This window comes from Pteropus vampyrus, unplaced genomic scaffold (assembly GCF_000151845.1).
Source record: "Pteropus vampyrus isolate Shadow unplaced genomic scaffold, Pvam_2.0 Scaffold44, whole genome shotgun sequence".
Taxonomy (NCBI): Eukaryota; Metazoa; Chordata; class Mammalia; order Chiroptera; family Pteropodidae; genus Pteropus; species Pteropus vampyrus.
Window position 1 is genome coordinate 2,821,343 of NW_011888825.1, and position 19,425 is coordinate 2,840,767.

General features: G+C 37.1%; 2 protein-coding genes across 4 annotated transcripts in view; one reads left to right on the forward strand and one right to left on the reverse strand.

Annotated features, from left to right (window-relative positions):
- Nucleotides 1-9,411, forward strand: part of ADPRM (ADP-ribose/CDP-alcohol diphosphatase, manganese dependent) — a 14,039-nt gene extending 4,628 nt beyond the window's left edge. Inside the window, exons 2-4 of one of the 3 annotated variants that reach the window (XM_011358964.2) lie at nt 3,854-4,471; nt 5,319-5,435; nt 8,040-9,411. In XM_011358964.2, coding sequence (XP_011357266.1) covers nt 3,871-4,471; nt 5,319-5,435; nt 8,040-8,350 — 1,029 coding nt within the window. In that variant the 5' untranslated portion in view covers nt 3,854-3,870 and the 3' untranslated portion in view covers nt 8,351-9,411. Of the gene's footprint in view, nt 1-3,853; nt 4,472-5,318; nt 5,436-6,823; nt 7,577-8,039 lie in introns of those variants that run through there. The other 2 variants (XM_011358965.2, XM_011358966.2) reach the window with 2 other exon arrangements.
- A 3,167-nt stretch (nt 9,412-12,578) lies between these two features.
- TMEM220 (transmembrane protein 220) overlaps nt 12,579-19,425 on the reverse strand; it is an 18,857-nt gene continuing 12,010 nt past the window's right edge. The window contains exon 6 of the mRNA XM_011359129.2: nt 12,579-12,854. Coding sequence (XP_011357431.2) covers nt 12,719-12,854 — 136 coding nt within the window. The 3' untranslated portion in view covers nt 12,579-12,718. The remainder of the gene's footprint in view (nt 12,855-19,425) is intronic.

Here is a 19,425-nt window from a genome sequence, read left to right on the forward strand (position 1 = left end):
CCAAATCAGATTATCTCATCTACACCACCTCTCATACATATGGACTGACTTGACATCTAGTGGGGTCTGCAGAAAGAAATTAGCAAATAAAAAAAGTGTAAGAACACCAAGCCATTTTTTAGTATCTCCATCTTTTTTTCTGGTGCTGTTTTACCTGTTTTAGGGATAATTGTACCTATTTAGATTATGAAAGAAAGGAAAGTAGCTAAAGCTCATAATTGGGTGGATCAGATGGAAAGTATGTCATTAGTGTTAACAATTATGGAATGAAAAGCTCCTAATTTTAAAATGAGTCAAATTGAAGTGTGGCCCTTCTTGCTAATTGTGGAGTTGTCACCTTTACCTCTGATAGCAGCTTTGTAACAATTAGAATTTCAATTAAATCCTGTAGAGGATTTTAAATTTTAATGACAATTAAATCCTGTAGAGGATTTAAAAGAACTCTGGTTATATGGGTTCTCCAGCAAATGACTGGAGACCAGGAGTCTGAAAGTGATTTTAGAAATTCCAAATGAATTTTTAGAAACAACTAGGTTTTAATTAACTTAGCTACCACAGCAGAATTTATTACTGTAGCCTTTATAACAGAATAATTGATAAGTTAGGATTTTGGTCTTTGACTTTTATTTTGATCTTTAATATTCTTGACTCTCACAAGATGATAAATGATTTTAGATTAGATTGTAAACAATATAAAATAATAGCTTTTCAAGTCAAAATCTCTTCTATTTGGCTACTGAAGCAGGGCAGAGATCATGTGTAAGAAAGATCGTGTGTTTTGGTTGTAGGGGAGTTAATATTCAAGTTTTTAAAAGCTGGTGCAAATAAGCATCCAACTATTGAAGAATCACTACTCAAAATTGAAAATGGTCATGTCAGCGTCATAGTTTTTGTGCTGGATTTTTTTGTTTCAAATTATTCCTCTCAGAAGAGAGGGAAAAAATGGTGTAGATGATACAGGCTCTGTCCATGCCTCTGGCAACCAAACTTGTGATGGAAACAAGGAACAGCAGCAAGGAAAAATCGCTTGGGATCTAGGTGAACAAGCCACACAACTAAGGAGAAATCTAAGAAAGCACCCTGTAACTGCAGAAGGTAGGATGGGGCGAGGATATGGGGCCACCTGGTCTTGAGTGGCTGAGACGTAGATGGAGGCAGCGGCAGTGGCAGCCGCCTCTTAAAGTGACTGCATCCGTGAGCAGATTTTCACAGTCACGGACCTGCTCGCTCTGAGCACCGGTGCCAATTCAGCTGCGCGCAAGGGGCACCAGGGACTTACAGGGAGTCATTGTCGGAGTGAGGGCCCAGGCGAGACTTGCTCTTTACAGAAGTGCCAGCGGTATCCATTGTCCCCTGTTGAGCCCTCCCCCCTCCCAGTGCAGGGACATAGCTCCACCATAGCCATGATGTCATCATGGATAACAGAGGTCGCTCTGCCCAGAAGATTCCCTGAAACCCCGCCTCCCCCAATTTGCAGCCCCACCCAAGCCACATCCAGGTGTATCCTCAGCGAGTCAGGTGCTCCTTGCTGAGACTCACACTGGAGGCAGCCTCAGTTTCTGGTGTGGCCTTTTGAGGCATCTATAAGCACAGCATCTGTGGATTGCTTGCTGAATCTTAACAGGTGGCCTCGGAAGAGTAGAGACATGGGCTAATTTTGGCCTGCAGCTGAACCCCTCTCAGGACTGTGCCACTGGACACCTACTTCATAAATCCACACAAATAAGACTGGGAGACTTAGGAGCTTTGCGTGGTACATAGAAACAGACTAGGAAAGGCAGCTAAAGTGGGAAGACAAAGAAGCAGAAACCATATTAGAGAACAGAATAGAGATCCAAATATAATGGAGTCAAGTAATCTACCAGATGCAGAGTTCAAAAGTTCCTAAAGACGCTTAATGAACTTTTGGGAAGTGTAGATAAATTCAGTGAGAACCTCAACAAAGAGATAAAAAACAAAAATGAAAATGGAAATTATAAAAGAGAACCAGTCTGAAATGAAGAATACATTGTCTGAGATGAGAAGTATATTAAATGGAATAAACAAAGGAATAAGCAAAGTGAATAAAGAAGAAGATCAAATGCCCTATCTAGAGGACAGGAAAGCCAATCAGGACATTCAATCAGAATGGCAAGAAAAAAGATGCCAAGACTATAAAAATAATTTAAGGAGGCTATGAGACACTATTAAAGCTCGAATATTGGTCTGATCAGCGTACCTGAAGGAAATAAAGATGTTGAACAGCTGTTTGAAGAAATGGTAAAAAACTTCCCTAACCTGGTGAAGGAAATAGACATTAAATCCCAGGAAGCTCAGAGAATTCCAGAATCAGGGATCCAAAGAGGCCCATACGAAGACACATCATAATTAAAATGCCAAAGGTTAAATACAAAGAAAGAATATTAAAAACAGCAAGAGAAAAGCAAATAATTACATATAAGAGAAAACACATAAGACTGGCAGCTAATTTCACAAAAGAAACTATGCAGGGCAGAAAGGGTGGCAAAAAATATTCGACAGGATAAAGACCCAGGATATACAACCAAGAATAATTTATCCAGCAAAGCTGTCACTTAGAGTTGAAGGACAGATAAAGAGCTTCCTGGACAAAAATAAGCTAAAGGAATTTATCACCATCAAGCCAGTATTACAGGAAATGTTGGAGGAAAAGAAGAAAAAAAACATGTATCAAAAACATGAATTAAGAATGGTAATAACTACATTCCTATCAATAAGTACCTTAAATGGAAAAGAATTAAGTGCTCCAACCAAAAGGTAGAGTGGCTGAAAGGATAAGAAAACAATATGAAAAGGAAGGGGATGGAAAAAGATATTGTTTTGATGGACCTAGAAGGTAAATTTAAGTCAGACAGTGAAAGATAAATAAACATTATATGATTTCACTTATATGTGGAATCTAAGGAATAGGAACAAACTAATCAAACACAGACTCACAAATATAGTGGACAATTTGGTGTCTGACAGAGGGCAGGGAGGTTTGGGGGGCTGGGAGAATGGGGTGAAGGGCTAAAGAAGTACAAATTAATAGCGGATGGATGGTCACAGGGATGGGGAGCACGGCATAGGGAATGCAGTTAGCATTAATACATTGGCTAGGTGGAGGGTTGGGGAGGGAGGGTGCAATTGTGGGGATCATTTTATGAACTATATAGATGTCTAACTAATGTACTATATACTTTAAATAAATAAAAAATTATTGCTCTCATGTCTTTATTGCCTCTCTCTGTTATTCCACATATAAAAGAAACTTATTTAAGGTGACCTATCCACCAACAAAGAGAAAAGATCCAGCCTGACACAAAATAACCTATGGTAGGAATCTAACGTATAAAATGCAACAAATGAGTGCAATATATGACTTTCAAAAAAAAATCCTGAAGTTTTGATAGACTTATTTTGGTGTTTGTAGAAGAAGGTGCCTGTGTGTGTGTGTGTGTGTGTGTGTGTGTGTGTGTGTGTGTGTGTGTGTGTGCGCGCGCGCACAAATACATGCTCATGTGTGTTTAAAACTGGTGGATATTTCTTAAAATTACAAATTGTACCAGATTTGAATTTAACTTTACTAGAATTAGAATGCCTATTCGTTAATAGGATAACAACACCCTTTTGTAAATTATTACTCTTCTAAAGAATAGAGGTTATCTGTTTCACAGATGAGGAAACTGAAGCATTTCAAGGACTTGGTAATTTGGACCAAAGACCATTACACTTTAAAACTCATGCATTTTTCTTGATACCAAGCTATCTAGTGGATTAACTATTGTTTAATATCCACTTTACCATTTAGAAAATTAAGATGTTTATAACGTGGTTATCTTTTTATTTTATTTAGAAACTTGTTTGGAGGTTATGGATGATAAGCCCAGTCCTGGAACCCTAAATGAGAATTCAGAATTTCTCTTCTCCTTTGGAGTTATAGCAGATATTCAATATGCTAATTTAGAAGATGGCTATAATTACCAAGGAAACAGACGGAGATACTACAGACATAGTCTTCTTCACTTACAGGGTGCTATTGAACACTGGAATAAAGAACGCATCCTACCCTGTTGTGTACTTCAGCTTGGAGATATCATCGATGGATATAATGCACAGTATAAAGCATCAGAAAAGTCACTAGAACTTGTTATGAATGTGTTTCAAATGCTTAAAGTCCCAGTTCATCATACGTGGGGAAATCATGAATTCTATAACTTCAGCAGAGACTATTTAACGAACTCTAAACTGAACACAAAGTATCTAGAAGACCAGATTGTACATCATCCTGAGACTGTGACGTCAGGGAATTACTATGCTTATCATTTTGTACCATTCCCTAAATTCCGGTTCATTTTACTCGATGCTTATGACTTGAGTGTCTTGGGCGTGGATCAGTCTTCTCCAAAATACCAGCAGTGTCTGAAGATGCTGAGGGAGCACAATCCAAATTTGGAATTGAATAGTCCTCAAGGTGAATTATTCCTTTGAGCTGAGAATCTAATACATTGTCTTTAAATTCTTCAGCTACCTTTTATTCAGCAGGAAGATGGATGATTAAGGTAAAAGTATATTGTCGCTGTTGTTCAGGGTCAGGATTTCTCACAAGCTTCATGGCACATGGATTGGTTGCACTTGGTTCAAGATGTATTTAACAAATATCTGAATGCTTATTCTGGGCCAAGGACTTTCTCTAGAGCTTAGCTATTCAGAACTGTAAGAATACTGACAGTATCACCTTTTTTATGGATAGAGTGGAGGGAACAAGAAAGGTGGATGGGCAGGACAGATGATAAACAAACAGGATTATTTCTACCATGATAAGTACTACCAAGAAAATAAAGTATAATAATAGAGAAGGACTAGGGGGACTATTTTGGTTTAGGTTGTCACAGACAGCCTCTCCAAGGAGAAAAACATTTAAGCTGAGCCCTAAATGAAGGAGTCATCCTTGGGAAGAGTATTTGAGACAGAGGGAAAAACAAATGCAAAGGCACTAAGCTGCATTCTTGAACGCAGAAAAGGGCTAGTGTGGTGCCGGACGATTTTGAAGTAGCTCAGTGAACACAGTAAAGAATCTTTTATTTTCAGTGTAACGGGAAGCAAGTGAAATAAGCAGAGGAGTGTCAAGACTAGGAGTAAGGTACAATATGATTAATTTGTATATTGCTCTAAATTCTTTTGGTTTCCTGTTTTAAGTCAATTACTGCCAAATGTTCCTAAAGAAAAGTACAAGTGTCCCATGTTAGCTAAGTTCGAATGCCCTGATAAGGACAAAAAAAATTATATTTGACGGATCTAACTTACAGAATTCATTTTAGGACTTTCTGAGCCTCAGTTTGTCCAGTTTAATGGAGGATTCAGCCAAGAACAGCTGAACTGGTTGAATGAAGTCCTTACATTCTCTGACACAAACCAAGAAAAGGTGGTAATAGTGAGTAAGTATTTAAATGATTTGTTTACACTTGCATTTATTTATTTGTTTGTTTATATTAAACATCTGTATTTTAGAGAATAGGAAAAGTTAGATTTTAAAGCATATTAACAAAATATTGTGATATCTTTCTATAAAATGAATGCCTAGTTAAAATGTTATTGACAAATGATCTGAATATAAGATTAACAGTTAAGGTTGAGGAAAGAATTATAAAATAACAAAATGTCTTGCCAAATATTAGAGTCTGTGAGTTGACCTTTTAGGTTTCAGAGTAGAATTTCCCCAAATGGGATCAATTTACATAGTAATATTTAAATGAAAAATTCAGTCCAGGCTCCCCATACCAAACCTCAGCCTTAGTGCAGTGGCCACCAAGTAAAGGCCATATAACAGTCACGAGTGTTAGAGACACAACTGGCAGTGAGCACTTATGGTATTAGTATTTTCATTTAGAATCATTTTTGACAGACATGCTGCCATCAGAGATTGTAGGATTCTGGAGATGCTTAAATACACTCAGATGTGCATGTATACACAAAGAACTGAATTTGGATTTGCATTGTAGCTGATGTACTTGGATTAGGGGCTGAGATTAGATCCCTTATTTTAGGGATCTAATTAATGGGGCATAATGTTGAGAAGACTGGACTGAGGGTCACAAGGATGGAATGCCATTCTGGTTCTTTTTTCTTTGAGCTGTGTGAGCAAATGTCTAACCTGCAAATTGAAATTTTCTCAATACTGCATCAAGTGAAAAATTGTGAACATGAAAACTCTGAAAATGATAGGCTATTCAGATAGTTGACTATAATCTACTGATGTAGTAAAAACAAGTAGATGGAGTAGGGGTGTTTCCACTACCATTAGTATATCAAATGTCATTCACAGTTTGGAAAATATAAGGTACTCTCAAGAATTATTGGCATGATGTGATAGTATTTTGGCTTTACAAAAAGTGGTCTGAAAAACTAGGATACTTTTTGACTTTTCTCAGCTTTTTAGTTTTCCAGTACCAAGGGTCATAAAGTCAAATCTTCTAATTTTAAAGATAAAGAAACTGAACCAAAAGAGTTTATACTACACAGCTAAAATCATACAACTGTCAGCTACTGACAGCTAGAGTCCATGTTTTATGCCCCAATCCCCTTTCCCAGTCTATCCTGTATTTTTCCCATTTCTTTTGCTTATGTCAGTGCACTTCTTTACATTCTGTACTCCTCTAAATTTAAGCAGTCTCTTTAAATTTTTCACTTTTCTGTTAGCTTAGAAACTGATTGAACAAACCTTTAACAACTGAGTGACTTAGATTTTCTTTAGCAAAGTTTAAAATGGCTAATGGAAGTTTTCTTTTGTTTTTGTTTGCTTTGGCACTTTCCTTTTGCTACTCAGATGTCATTTTGTCTAATTCTCATCAAGCCATTAGTTGTAGACAGAGAAGTGAAACCCAAGACCCAAGCATTCAGACGCTTCTAATAAGACACTGTGGAAATGAGGAATCAGCAAAGGAGAATGAAAATTATTATCCATTGAGTTTGGAGAAAAACTAGGAGGACTGGTGGTATCCTGGAAGTCACATATTTCAAGAAGGGAGCAACTAACTACTTGTATCCAGTGCTGCAGTGATTTGATAGATGAGTCCAGTATGGCATATAAGAGATCTGGAAAGTCACATAGCTACTTTGGACTCTTAGCCCTATCACAGCTTGAAGAGTGACTGTCTGTGTGTGGGTATGCATGTGTGTGCGTGTGCACGTGCATGCAAGGGTGCACTCTGTTCGCCCCTCTCTTTTTTTACTTGTAATACAAATAGATACTAAGCAGAATAAAAATAAACAGTAACAGAAAGAAAAAAGGAAAGTAATTTGACTGGAAGAAGAAAAGACCAATGAGCTATTGTACTTATACTTCAGAGTGAAAGTGTGGCCTGATATATATCTTGGCATCAGGAATTCGAAATTCTTCCAGCTCTACTTTCACATATCTCCTACGGGACCTAATATGAATAATCCCCACTTTAATAACTCAGTGTTCTCATCTGTAAAATGGCTATGGCTTCTTTGATCTCCTGAAGGTGTTTAAAGTGTCATAAATCAGTTCTTAATAAAACCTTGAGTGTTTATAAAAAAAACGATATAAAATCTACTGGCCTGTCCCTAAACTGTTGTTTTATTTAAGAGTATCTCTCTGTGTGTATATAACACTCATACCTAAGGAAATCAGTGAGACCTGATTCCAGCACAGCACCTGCCTGATATCCGGCCACCTTGGCAAACTGCCCTGCACAGGATGCCCTCGGTGTCCCTTGATATTTGTACATCTTGAGACTCTGTAGGGCCATAGAGATCTCAGGGTTCCTGCCTCTACTGTGGCCTCTCTCCCCTTGTGTATGAACTGTCTTACCCTTCTTTATACCCCAGAGACGTGGGTGTAGATTACCTAGTTCTTCATGTATGTGGATTTTTGCTGGTCTCAATCCATATGAAGTAGCGATATACAATTTTTTTTCTGAGTACTAGTTTTTAGCCATTTATTTTGGTGAAAGAAATATTTCTAATTGGTTCATAACTCTTCCTAATTGGTTCATAACTCTTCCTCTCTTTAACAGGCCATCTTCCCATTTATCCAGAGGCCTCTGACAGTGTGTGCCTGGCCTGGAATTACAGAGACGCCCTCGCAGTCATATGGGCTCATGAGTGTGTGGTGTGTTTCTTTGCTGGTCACACTCACGATGGTGGCTACTCTGAGGATCCTTTTGGTGTGCACCACATCAATCTAGAAGGGGTTATTGAAACAGCTCCGGACAGCCAGGCTTTTGGCACAGTGTATGTCTATCCTGACAAAATGATGTTGAAAGGGAGAGGCAGAGTTCCAGACAGAATTATGAATTACAAGAAGGAAAAAGCTTTCCATTTTTAGTCTGATTTATTTTATCTTTATATAAAGAGGATGATTTAGCCTTGTTTTGTTCCCCTACCTCACCCCCAAATCCTCAGTCTCATTGCGTAGTATTGTAATTGCATAACAAAATATATTTATGGCTTCAGTGTGTGTTGGCTTATAAGACATTCTGAAATGTCATTTTCGGATAATATATCCAATGCTGAAAATTGGAAAGAAAATTAATGAAAGTGGCATGAATAAGCCAGAGAGGAGACTGAAGGGGCATGGGGCTGAGGGAAGGGGAATATAGTCCTTAAAACTTTATTTTAGCCTTACCTGTTTTTTTTTTTTTTTGGTTTGGTTTGGTTTTGTTTTTTTTTACTTTTTACAAGGAAAATATGTTTATGTATTAGCTATGTAAAATTGCTCAAAATTCATAGTAAAAAAAATAAGCTTAGGTAAAACTTTTCCTTATTACTCTGTGTGAATGAGCTTTGGACTTTTTTTGCTTAGAATATCCATCATATTGTACTTTTATAGATTTGTGTTCCTATTTTGTAAACAAACCAAAAATAATCAAGTTACTTCACACGTGAATGAATGGTGTTCCCATTCACACAGGTGAATATGTATCCTCCCATGTGAGGCTGTAAGAAGGGCCTTCAAAGAAGTTATATGGTCCTCTTGTGATTCCAACTAAAGCAGGATCAAGTGCAAGAGCAGCTGTGTGCCTGCTAATGTGGTCTGTTTGGGCCACCAGCTAGTGCTGCATGAATTTACCCTTGATTCCCTTTATAGATGAATGGGACATGTTTAACTCAGTTGTCATATATGCTGGCTTATTTGCAGAAACACTTACTAGATGGCAAATGGGGCTGTTTAAGTGCAGAGAAAGGTTGATTCGGGGCTTAAAAAAACAGTACGAGATAAAAAACCAATACTAGTCAACATGAGTGTGCCCACAGAGTACCTACTCACTATAGGGGTGTACAAGTATATTTTCTGTGGCTGCTGTAACAAATTACCACAAACTTAGTGGCTTTAATAACATATTTGTTCTCTTATAGTTCTGGAGGTCAGAATTCTGAAATTATTTTCGCTAGGTTAAGATCAAGATATCAGGGCCATGCTCCCTCAAGGAGATCTAGGGGAGACTATTTCCTTGCCTTTTCCAGCTTCTAGAGCTACATTTCTTGCATTTCTTGGCTTAAGGCCCCCTTCTTTCATCTTCAAAGTCAGCAAGGTAGCATTTTCAAATCCCTTTCTGCTTTGTTGTCATATCACCTCCTCTTCTATATAGTCAAGTCTCTCTGCCTCCCTCTTATAATTGTGATTACTCTGAAGGCCCACCCAGATAATCCAGGATAATGTCATCTCAAAATCCTTAACTCGATCACATCTGCAAAATTCATTTTGTTATATAACACTCATAGGTTCTGGGGATTAGGGCCTGGATATCTTTGAGGGCCATTATACATCCTGCCACAGAGGTGACTGTAATGTGCTCCCCGCATTCACCAACTTAATGATGAATGTGACATCCCTAGATACAAATGTGTGAAGAAAGGACCGTAGGAATGTGGAGCAGGAGTCAAGTTTTGTGTTTTCTGTTTTCCCCGAGAATACTCGCTGGTGGCGTTTGCGGCTGCCATTTACCCTGAGATAACTCATGGATTATAGTCTTAACCTTACCCCCGAAGTTTGCCACAAAATATCTCGCTTTTATTATTATTTTCGCATTGCTCTAGTGTATCAGTAGTCTTTAGAAACAAATAACATCATTCTATTTATAGCATTCTGTTTTTAGTGGTATTTCCATTTACAAAATATAGTAATTCTTAAATGTTGAAAATGTCAAATTCTAGAAAATGTGTTCCTATGTGTGATGTTAACATCGTTCTCGAACAATTGTTAGCTAAAGATTCATTTGATGAATCCTATTTATGTATACATTTCTGTTACATTAAGATTAGAGACAAGTTCTGTTTAAAAATAAATCCAAAAGCAGTTTTTATATTTTATTTTTACATTAAAAAACAGTCAGATTTGCTTCAGCCTCAAAGAGTGTGTTTATGTTAAATTAACGCTGGCAGCAAGCTGCACTTTTTTTATTTAAACAGGAAATGGGTTAAGAATGACTTGAAGAAGGAAAAAAGTGGTTTAAATTGGTGTGGAAGTACATTTCAAGTAGACAGACTAGTATAAGCACTAGCATTGAAGGATATGCTGCGTTTAGGAGAGGCAAGTAATGCTATGAGGATTCACCAAAAGGTACTGGGGATATGGCAAGAAATAAAGCAGGAAAGGGATAGGCTAGGGCTATGTGGAGAAGAGCCTTGAAAGGCATTCCCAGAGTTAGAATTTAACTTGTTATACAGTGAGTAACCTTCAGGTTTCTGAGCTGGGTGATAGATGGCTAGATATGTGTTTCGGTCAGGCAGTAGATAATGAGAGGCTGATGTAGAATAGTGACAATGGGAAGAAAAAAGGTCCAAACACAGGTTCTGATAATAGAAATATTAAACTTAGTACTTAAATTCAATTGAAAAATAGTTTAAAAGCAATTTCAGCAATACTGTTTTCTAAAGGCAGCACTCCACCAAAAGTTGGTTCCTTTTGTATACTTATAGAGATTTAAAAGGAACTATATATTCACAGAATTGACAGTGTGGTATGGGAGATGCAGATATGATGAAAGTGTATCTTGAACATAACTTTTTTAAAAATTGGAACATTACTGTCTTTGAAGCACAGAATCAAGCATTACTTGGAGGATGGGTAGGTCCTATATATAATTTGCCAATAAATCCATTTCTTCATGTATGGCTTTAATAGTTATACTAAAAGAGGTATAAAAGCCATAAATAACATGCAACTTAAATGTACACTGGAACACTGAAATCCTTTATGTTACTGACCTTTAAAGTAAATTTCACTTTAATTGCTTTAATATCAGATTTTTTTCCTTTTACCGTATCTAAATCTTAATAAAGAATTTGACTGTCCAGTGGCCATTGTGTAAAACAAAACACATGCATACCTCCTTTAACGAACATTTTTAGGATACTTAATATTGTATTAAAGGCTATAAAAATGGAGAGACCAACTACCGGGTTCATTTTTCACTATCCTGACATAAGATTGGTGCTAATACTTTTTAGTGAAATAGTTCCTAAATCTCATGGGACAGTGTCTTGACTACAGAGTTTGATACTAGCCTGTGTAAAAAGTTGCCATCCAGATGCTCTAAAACAGCACTAACCAACAAATAAAATGCAAGCCGCCTAAGTAAAATATTTTAGCAGTCATATTTAAAAAAGTAAATAGAAACAAAATGAACTTTAATAATGTATTTTATTTACCTCAGTATATCTAAAATATTTCAATGTGTAATCAGTATAAAAATTAATTCTTTTTTATACTATGTCTTTAAAATCTAGTGTGTATTTTTGTACTTATAATCCATTCATTTGAACACTGATTTCATTTGAAATATGTGATCTGTATTTAGATATAAAATTTGCAGTTGAAGTAGATTCAAGTACCCAAGTTGTTCCGAACACACTTAAAATAAGCATTCTAAGAGTTCCAGACACTCTTAAGTTTTCTAATAACTAAGTTGATATGTTTTTAAATTTAAAAAAATGAAAACTTCTTCGCTCTAGCCCCATTTCAAGTGCTCCGTGCAACATATGGCTAGTGGCTACTGTATTGGAGAGTACAGCTCGAAAGTGGTCTCCCCGGGTCTTCATTAAAAAAATGTATAGACTTTGGTCTTTCTTTTTTTTTTTTTTTTTTTTTACAATGTAATTAATATTCCCTATTTCCTTTTTGGTTCCAAATTCCTTTATTCTATCTTTCTTTCCAAAACATGCTTGTTCATTTGGTTCATCTGAAGTCCTCATTTAGTTCATGGCATTATACCAGTTAAATATAATGAGATTAGTTCAGGGGTACGGCCCTCTCTTAAACCTTTATTTCTATGTAATTAACCAAACCCTGTTTCCCTCTATTTTAATCATGTGCAACTCTGTAAGCAATTTGTATTTTCAGAGTGTGCTCATATTATCTAGTTTAATCCTTGCAACTGTATAAGTAAGTAGGAGATTTAGTATTAATCCTATTTTATAGATAAGGAAATGTCCACTAGGACGTTTTTTATATTTGTTCAAGTCACATAGATAGCGAGAAAGCTGAGTTAGAATTCATACTTCTTAACTTTTTTTCCACTGCCTTTTCTCTACATTATGACACAATAGAATGTCAGACCCCATCACTTATGAGTTGCATCCAATCCTACGTTGTATTGTAGGCAGCCTTAAAAAATTATTAGGATTAAAAAAAAAAACTATGTTTATAAAAAAATTTAAATTCTCATTTTAAGATCAGGATTATTCACTTGATTTAAATGACCGTCTTGCAGTGAGTTGGCCAGGAGGACCGCATCTCCTTGTTTGTATATATGTAGACCCACGAGATAAACGGGAAGAGAGCAATTAAAATGGCAGTAGCCAACTGAATTCTTCCACCAACTGGATTCCTATAAAGACACAAAAATTATAAATAAAAATCCAATAAAAATTATAGATTGCTTTGGAAACAAGTATAAGGATAGAATTTGGCAAAATACATTTACATTTTTGTATGATCCTTTTTTCTTAATTTTGGAATTGAAATATAACAATGATCTGTATGAATTCTTCATATGTTCTTAACGCAAATATTTGTTTACATGTGTTGCAAATAGCTTTTCCCACTCTGATGTCTTTTGAGGAACTGAAATCATTGACTAAACAATGGTAAAATTGATCTTTTCATAATGATTTTTGTGTCCTGTTTAACTTTCCTTCCCCAAGATCTTGAAAATATTGTTACTTTTTCTAAAAGTTTTGTTTTGCTTTCACATTAGATCTGTAATCCATCTGTTGATTTTTATGAAAGTTATAACGTAGAGGTTGTTGTGCTTTTTTTTCCATATAGATATTCAGTTATTCTAGCACTATTTAGTAAAAAGACTGCCTGTCTTTGGTACTCTGCAGTGCCACTATTGTCATAAGTCAAGGGTCTCTGTATACATGGATCTGTTTCTAGACTCTATTTTGTTCATTAGTTTATCCTTTTGCCAGTATAAGTTTAGCCTATACTGCCATAGGATAATTACTTAGGTCTTCTTTATTTTAATATTTAGGTCAACTTTAATTTCTCTCATAATGTTTTATAATTTTGCGTGTAGATATTTTACATATCTCTGTTAGATTTATTTCTAGGGAGTTGATTTTTTTATGTTATCAAAAGTGGTAACTTTGTTTTTCTGTTATTTGCTGATAAAAGTGCAGTTGATTTTAGTATATTAACCTAGTATCTAGCAATCATGTTAAACTCACTTATTCAAATAACTTTAGATTCTTTTTGATTTTTATGTATGTAGTCATTATCACCCATGAATAAAGAAAATTTAATTTTTCCTTTCCAATCCTTGGGGCTTTCATTTCCTTTTCTTGCCTTATTTTACTGGCTAGGATAATAGCTAAAACAAATAGCTAACCTTATCTCATTCCTGATCTCAGAGGGAAAGTTTCAACTGATCACTACTAAGTATCATACTTTGGCATAGATATCCTTTATCAGGTTACATTCCCTTGTACGCCTATTTTCTAAAAGCTTTTATCATGAATGGATGTTGAATTTTATCAAATGCTCTTTTTATATAGATTGAGGAGATAGTTTATTTTCTTCTTTTATTTTGTTAATGTGGTGGAAAACATTGATTGGTTTTTGAACATTAAACTAACTATATTCCTAGAATAAACGCAACTTGGTTGTTGGGTTATATATTTCATGATTTGATTTGCTAAAATGTTTAGTGTTTTTCCATTTGTGGTCATAAGTGAGACTGCCATATAATTTCCTTTTGCTTTTTTGTAATGGTCTTGTCAAGTGTTGATATCAAGGATTTTCTGCCCTAATAAAATGAATTGGAAAGTGTTTCTTTTTCTGTTCTCTAGAAGAATTTGTTGAAGGTTGGCATTATTTCTTCCTTAAGTGTTAGGTAGAATTTTCCAGTTATGCCATGTGGTCCAGGGTTATTTTTTAGGAAATTTAAATTATGGACTAAATTCCTTTGCTATTTATGGGACTTCTGAGTATATCTTGTGTCAGTTTTGAGAAATTGTATTTTTCAAAATTTGTCCATTTTGTCTATATTTTCAAATGTACTGGCAAAAGTTGTTCATAATATCTTCTTGTGTTTATTTGTTTTTTTCTTTGGTTTTAATTTGCTGCTCTTTTCCTAACTTCTTAAATTAGAGAATTCCTAATTTCTTGGAAGCTTACCTCATTGATTTTCAGCCTTTTTTTTTTTAACATACATATTTAAGGTATAAATTTCTCTCTAAGCGTGATTTTTAGCTTTATTCCACAAATTTTAATATGTAGTACTCTTCCTATCATTCAGTTCAAAAATATTTTCTAATTTCCATTGTGATTTCTTCTTTTATCCAAATGTTATTTGGAAGTTTCCTAATTTCTAAATATTCAGTGATTGTCTATTATTTTTGTTATTTTTTTCTATCTTAATTGCACTATGGTCAAAGATCATTCTGTGAAATGTGTTGGGACTTATTTCATGGCCCACCATACAGTCGTTTTGTAAATATTCAAAGTGTACTTGAAAAGAATGTGAATTCTGCCATTCTTGGTGATGGTGTTCTGTACATATCCTTTAGGTTAAGTTTCTTATTGTGTAGCTCAAATCTATATCTTTGTTTTTATTTTTTAATTTGTTTTTCATTTCATTAATGACAAAGAAATCTTTCAGAGTCTCCCAAGGTGATTGTAAATTTTTCAGTTTTTCTTTTTAGTTCTGCCAATTTTTGTTTTATCTATTTTGAGGCTATGCTTTTAGTTACATACAAATTTAGAATTATTATCGTTCTGCTATAATGATTTATTGTACCTTCCTGACTTAATGAACCTTTGGTCATTAAAAAATGTCTTTCTTGCATCTTAAATCCACTTTTTAAGTGGTATTGATATCACCAGATAGCCAAAAGGAAAAAAAAAATACTGGTATAACATTCTTTATATCACTACACGAGGATAAATTCTAAATAGAACAAAGATTTAAATGTAAAAATGAAACCATACATGCATGAGAAGAAAACTTACTCTACAACCTGAGAGGAAGGAAAGATTTCCTATAATTCCAAATCTAGAAGCAACAAGGGAAAGGACTGATAAATTTGGTTACATTAAAACAGACACACGCATTTTTATGGCAAAGTGAAGTAAACTTCGCGTAAGCAAAGTAAAAGGACAATAAAAAACTGCAAAATAAATTTTTTTGGCTTATGTCACGAAGGGTGAATACCTGTAGTATATAAAGAGTGTCTAAAAATATAGAAAACTAACAACTTTAGAAACAGGTTAAACCTATATCGCTCAGTGATGAACCAGTATTTTATAGAAAAAAGAAATGCATACAGCTCTAAATCACCTTTACTCCTAATAAGAAAAATGCAAATTAAACTACCCATTTCTCAACTGTCCGATTAGTTGTCAAAATTCAAAATTTTGACAACGTTGTCTGTTGGCGTTATATTTAATAGCAAAAGACTGGATACAATCTAAACAATGGTGGACTAGATGAATATACTATGGACCTATCAGCAGAATAAGGAAAGTATATACTACAGAATGAGTTCCAGAACGTGATAAGGGAAAAATCAAGGAGAATACAAATGTGTATAATATGCTACCACTTATCTAAGACAAGAGGGACTACAAATAAATACACTTATTTGCTTCATTAAGAAACCATGGAAGGATAAACCATAAAATTGCAATAAGTTTCACCTATGGAGAATGGGAGGCTACAGAGTTAGGAGATAAGCTAGAGTTCTTTGAATATACTTTGTTTTGTAGATTCGACTTTTGGACTATGTAGATATTTTACATAAATATATTTTTAAAAAGTGATCCCTAGAAATTGAAAGTAAAATTAAATAAATTAACTGTGTAGTAATTCACTTGCTAGCAATAGCACATAGAGTAACCATCTCAAGTAATTTGAATATATATCCCTTAGCTTAGAAGGATGTTCTCTAACAACAAAAAAACAAAAAGCCGAGGTGCCAGTCAAGATGGCCTAGGTAAAACCGGGGTTCGCCTCTTTTTAGGACTGCATTAAAATTACAACCAAATTATAATCAACGTGGAGAATCACCAGAAGTTCAGCTGATCATAACACATTCGTCTGATGATATAAAGGAGCCACATTGAAGCCTGTAGGAGGGGCAAGTCATGAATCAGGCGGAGCTGGCACCTGTGGGAGGCAGTGGAGCACCAGGAGGGAGAGCATGGCTGCAGAGGCTCCCTGAAGGAGAGAGGGGGTCCTAGCGGCATATGGGGACTCCCCAGGCCAGAGGTGATAAGTTTTCAAAAAATCTGACTAAAAATCGGGGATTCTGGCAGTCCAGGTGAGATGGAATCCAAGATGCCTCTTTAAATGGCCCATGCACAGACTCTCACCTACAGACACATACCCTGGGCACTGGTGGAGGGATGGAGGCTGAGGCAAGAGTCACGTGGAGAAAGACTACATTACATGGTACTGGAGCGAGGGCTGGATCCCCACACGGCCAAGTCTGAAGCTGCACTGGCCCAGGGAGATCAGCCCGCCCTATCCAACTCACAGATTGCCCAGGGCGGCTTGTCATGGGGCGGCTGCCCCCCCCCCCGCCCTTTTCTGGGGCCTAACATTCAGCACAGGCATCAGACTTCAGCCAGGGCTGTGAGTGCATTTTGGGGAAAACAGTTTCGGGTGGATTACTGCTGCCAACCCAAGCTTGGGTGGATTGCAGGGGTCTGTGGGCCCACCCCAGACAGAAGCTGGTCTCATGATCCGTGACTACTGTGGGAACTCGCGGATATAGAACTTGCAGCCAAACAGGCTGTATTGGCCCGATGGCCCATGTTTCCCTGAGTTTCCACTCTACCCAATCCACAAATTGCCCCCTGTGGCCCATAGCCATGCAGCCACCCTGCCTCTTTCTGGGGTTGAACATTTCATTTGGCAATAGACCTCGGCCAGCGCAGTGTGCAAATTTCTGGGAAAACTGGTAGGCGGATTGCTACTGCCAGCATGAGATACAATATTGCTTGAGTGGACTGTGGGAGTCTGTGGGCCCAACCAGATGGCAGTGAGTCTCGTAGTGATCTGTGACTTATGTGGGAGCCCGCGGACCCAGAACTGGTAGCAAATCTGGTACTGTATAGGCCTGATGGCCCTGTGTCTCTGAGACACCATTCCACCCAACCTACAAATTACCTGTGGCAAGCCTGTCCCCAGGCAACCCAGTCCCATCCTGTGCTTTCCTTAGGACACAAATTCAACAGCAAACAACAGCAGTCAGTGTGCGGCCCACACAAAGCCTGTGCATCCCAGGAGAGACAACTGTAGTGGGCCACAAACCCCTGCCCACGAGTTTCAGTAATTCTTGAACAGTTCTCAGGTGTTTGCAGGCTAGAGGAGAGCAGTGGCTGGTCTTGCTGCGATTTGAGACTTTTACGAGAAGCCACAGAGACAGTGCTGGCATGTAAACTGACATTGCAGTGTAAGGGGAAATTTGCTTAATATATCCAGGTGACTCCCTGGGTCGCCACACCACCCAACATGCATATCACCCAGAGGCTCTACTGGTTGCGGAGTCTTACAGGCAACTGACAGGCAGCCTCAGGCCTTGAGGAGCACTGGTCCTTCTGCTAAATTGCTCCAGGCCTGATACTGGGGGTAACTGGACTGTGGTGTATAGCATTGTCTCTTCCATTTATTTATAGATCCAGCACAGGCAGCAACCACTGGTGGATCACTCTATAGATCCCACCAGGTAGCCCTAGGCAATCAAAGGCAGTGGCTGACCTTGGCCTACTGGGGAGCCCCAACCAAAGGGCCACAAAACCAATGCACCTGGAAACTGGTGCTAGACTACAACAGAGCAACACCTGACGAGCCCCATAAGCAGTACACCCAAAGAGTGGTTTCAACAACTATACAAGCCTGCTAGGGCAAATCCCCCTCAGTGGGGTCAGCCCCCATATAGCAACTCATACCCTGTGGGCATAGACAATTCCCACAGTTAGTCAGCCTGAACATTAATCCCATCCACTTTTGTACTAATACCAATAAAACTTTAGCTACAACAGAACACACACCCCACACAAAGATCATGTCCAGAGCCCCTAGCACAGGTGCTTAGGGAGAGTGTGCCACTGGGCCACATAGGACACCTTCCCTATAAGGTCATCTGGCCAAGGCTGAGAGACAAAACACATCTTCTTAATGCATATAAATGTACACAGAGAGGATAAAAAATGAGAAAACAAACATGCCACAAATGAAACAGAAGAAAACTCCAGAAAGTAAATGAAATGGAGGCAAGCAACCTACCAGAGACAGAGTTCAAAATAATGGTTATAAGGGCGCTCAGTGTACTTAAGGGGAGAATGGATAAGCTCAATGAGAACCTCAACAGACAGACAGTAAGCATAAAAAAGGAAAAAGAAACTATAAAAAAGAACCAGTCAGAAATGAAGAATACTATGACTGAAATGAAGAATACACTAGAAGGATTCAACAGTAGATTGGATGAAGCAGAAGACTGAATCAGTGAGCTGTGAACTGGAAGACAAGGTAGCAAAAAACACTCAATCAGAATAGCAAAAAAAAAAAAAAAAAAAGAAAAAAGAAAAAAAATATGATAGTTTAAGAAAACATGAAGCATAACAATGTCCGCATTATAGGCATACCAGGAGAAGAGAGAGAGCAAGGGATTGAGAATCTATTTGAAGAAATAGTGACAGAAAACTTCCCTAACCTGGCAAAGGAATTAGACATACAAGTCCAGGAAGCACAGAGTCCCAAACAAGAATTCAAACAGACACATACCAAGACACATCACAATTAAAATGCCAAAGGTCAAAGACAAAATGAGAATCTTAAAAGCAGCAAGAGAAAGGCATCTAGTAACTTACAAAGGTACCCCCATATGAACATCTGCGGATTTTTCAATAGAAATTTTGAAGACTAGAAGGGACTGGCAAGAAATATTCAA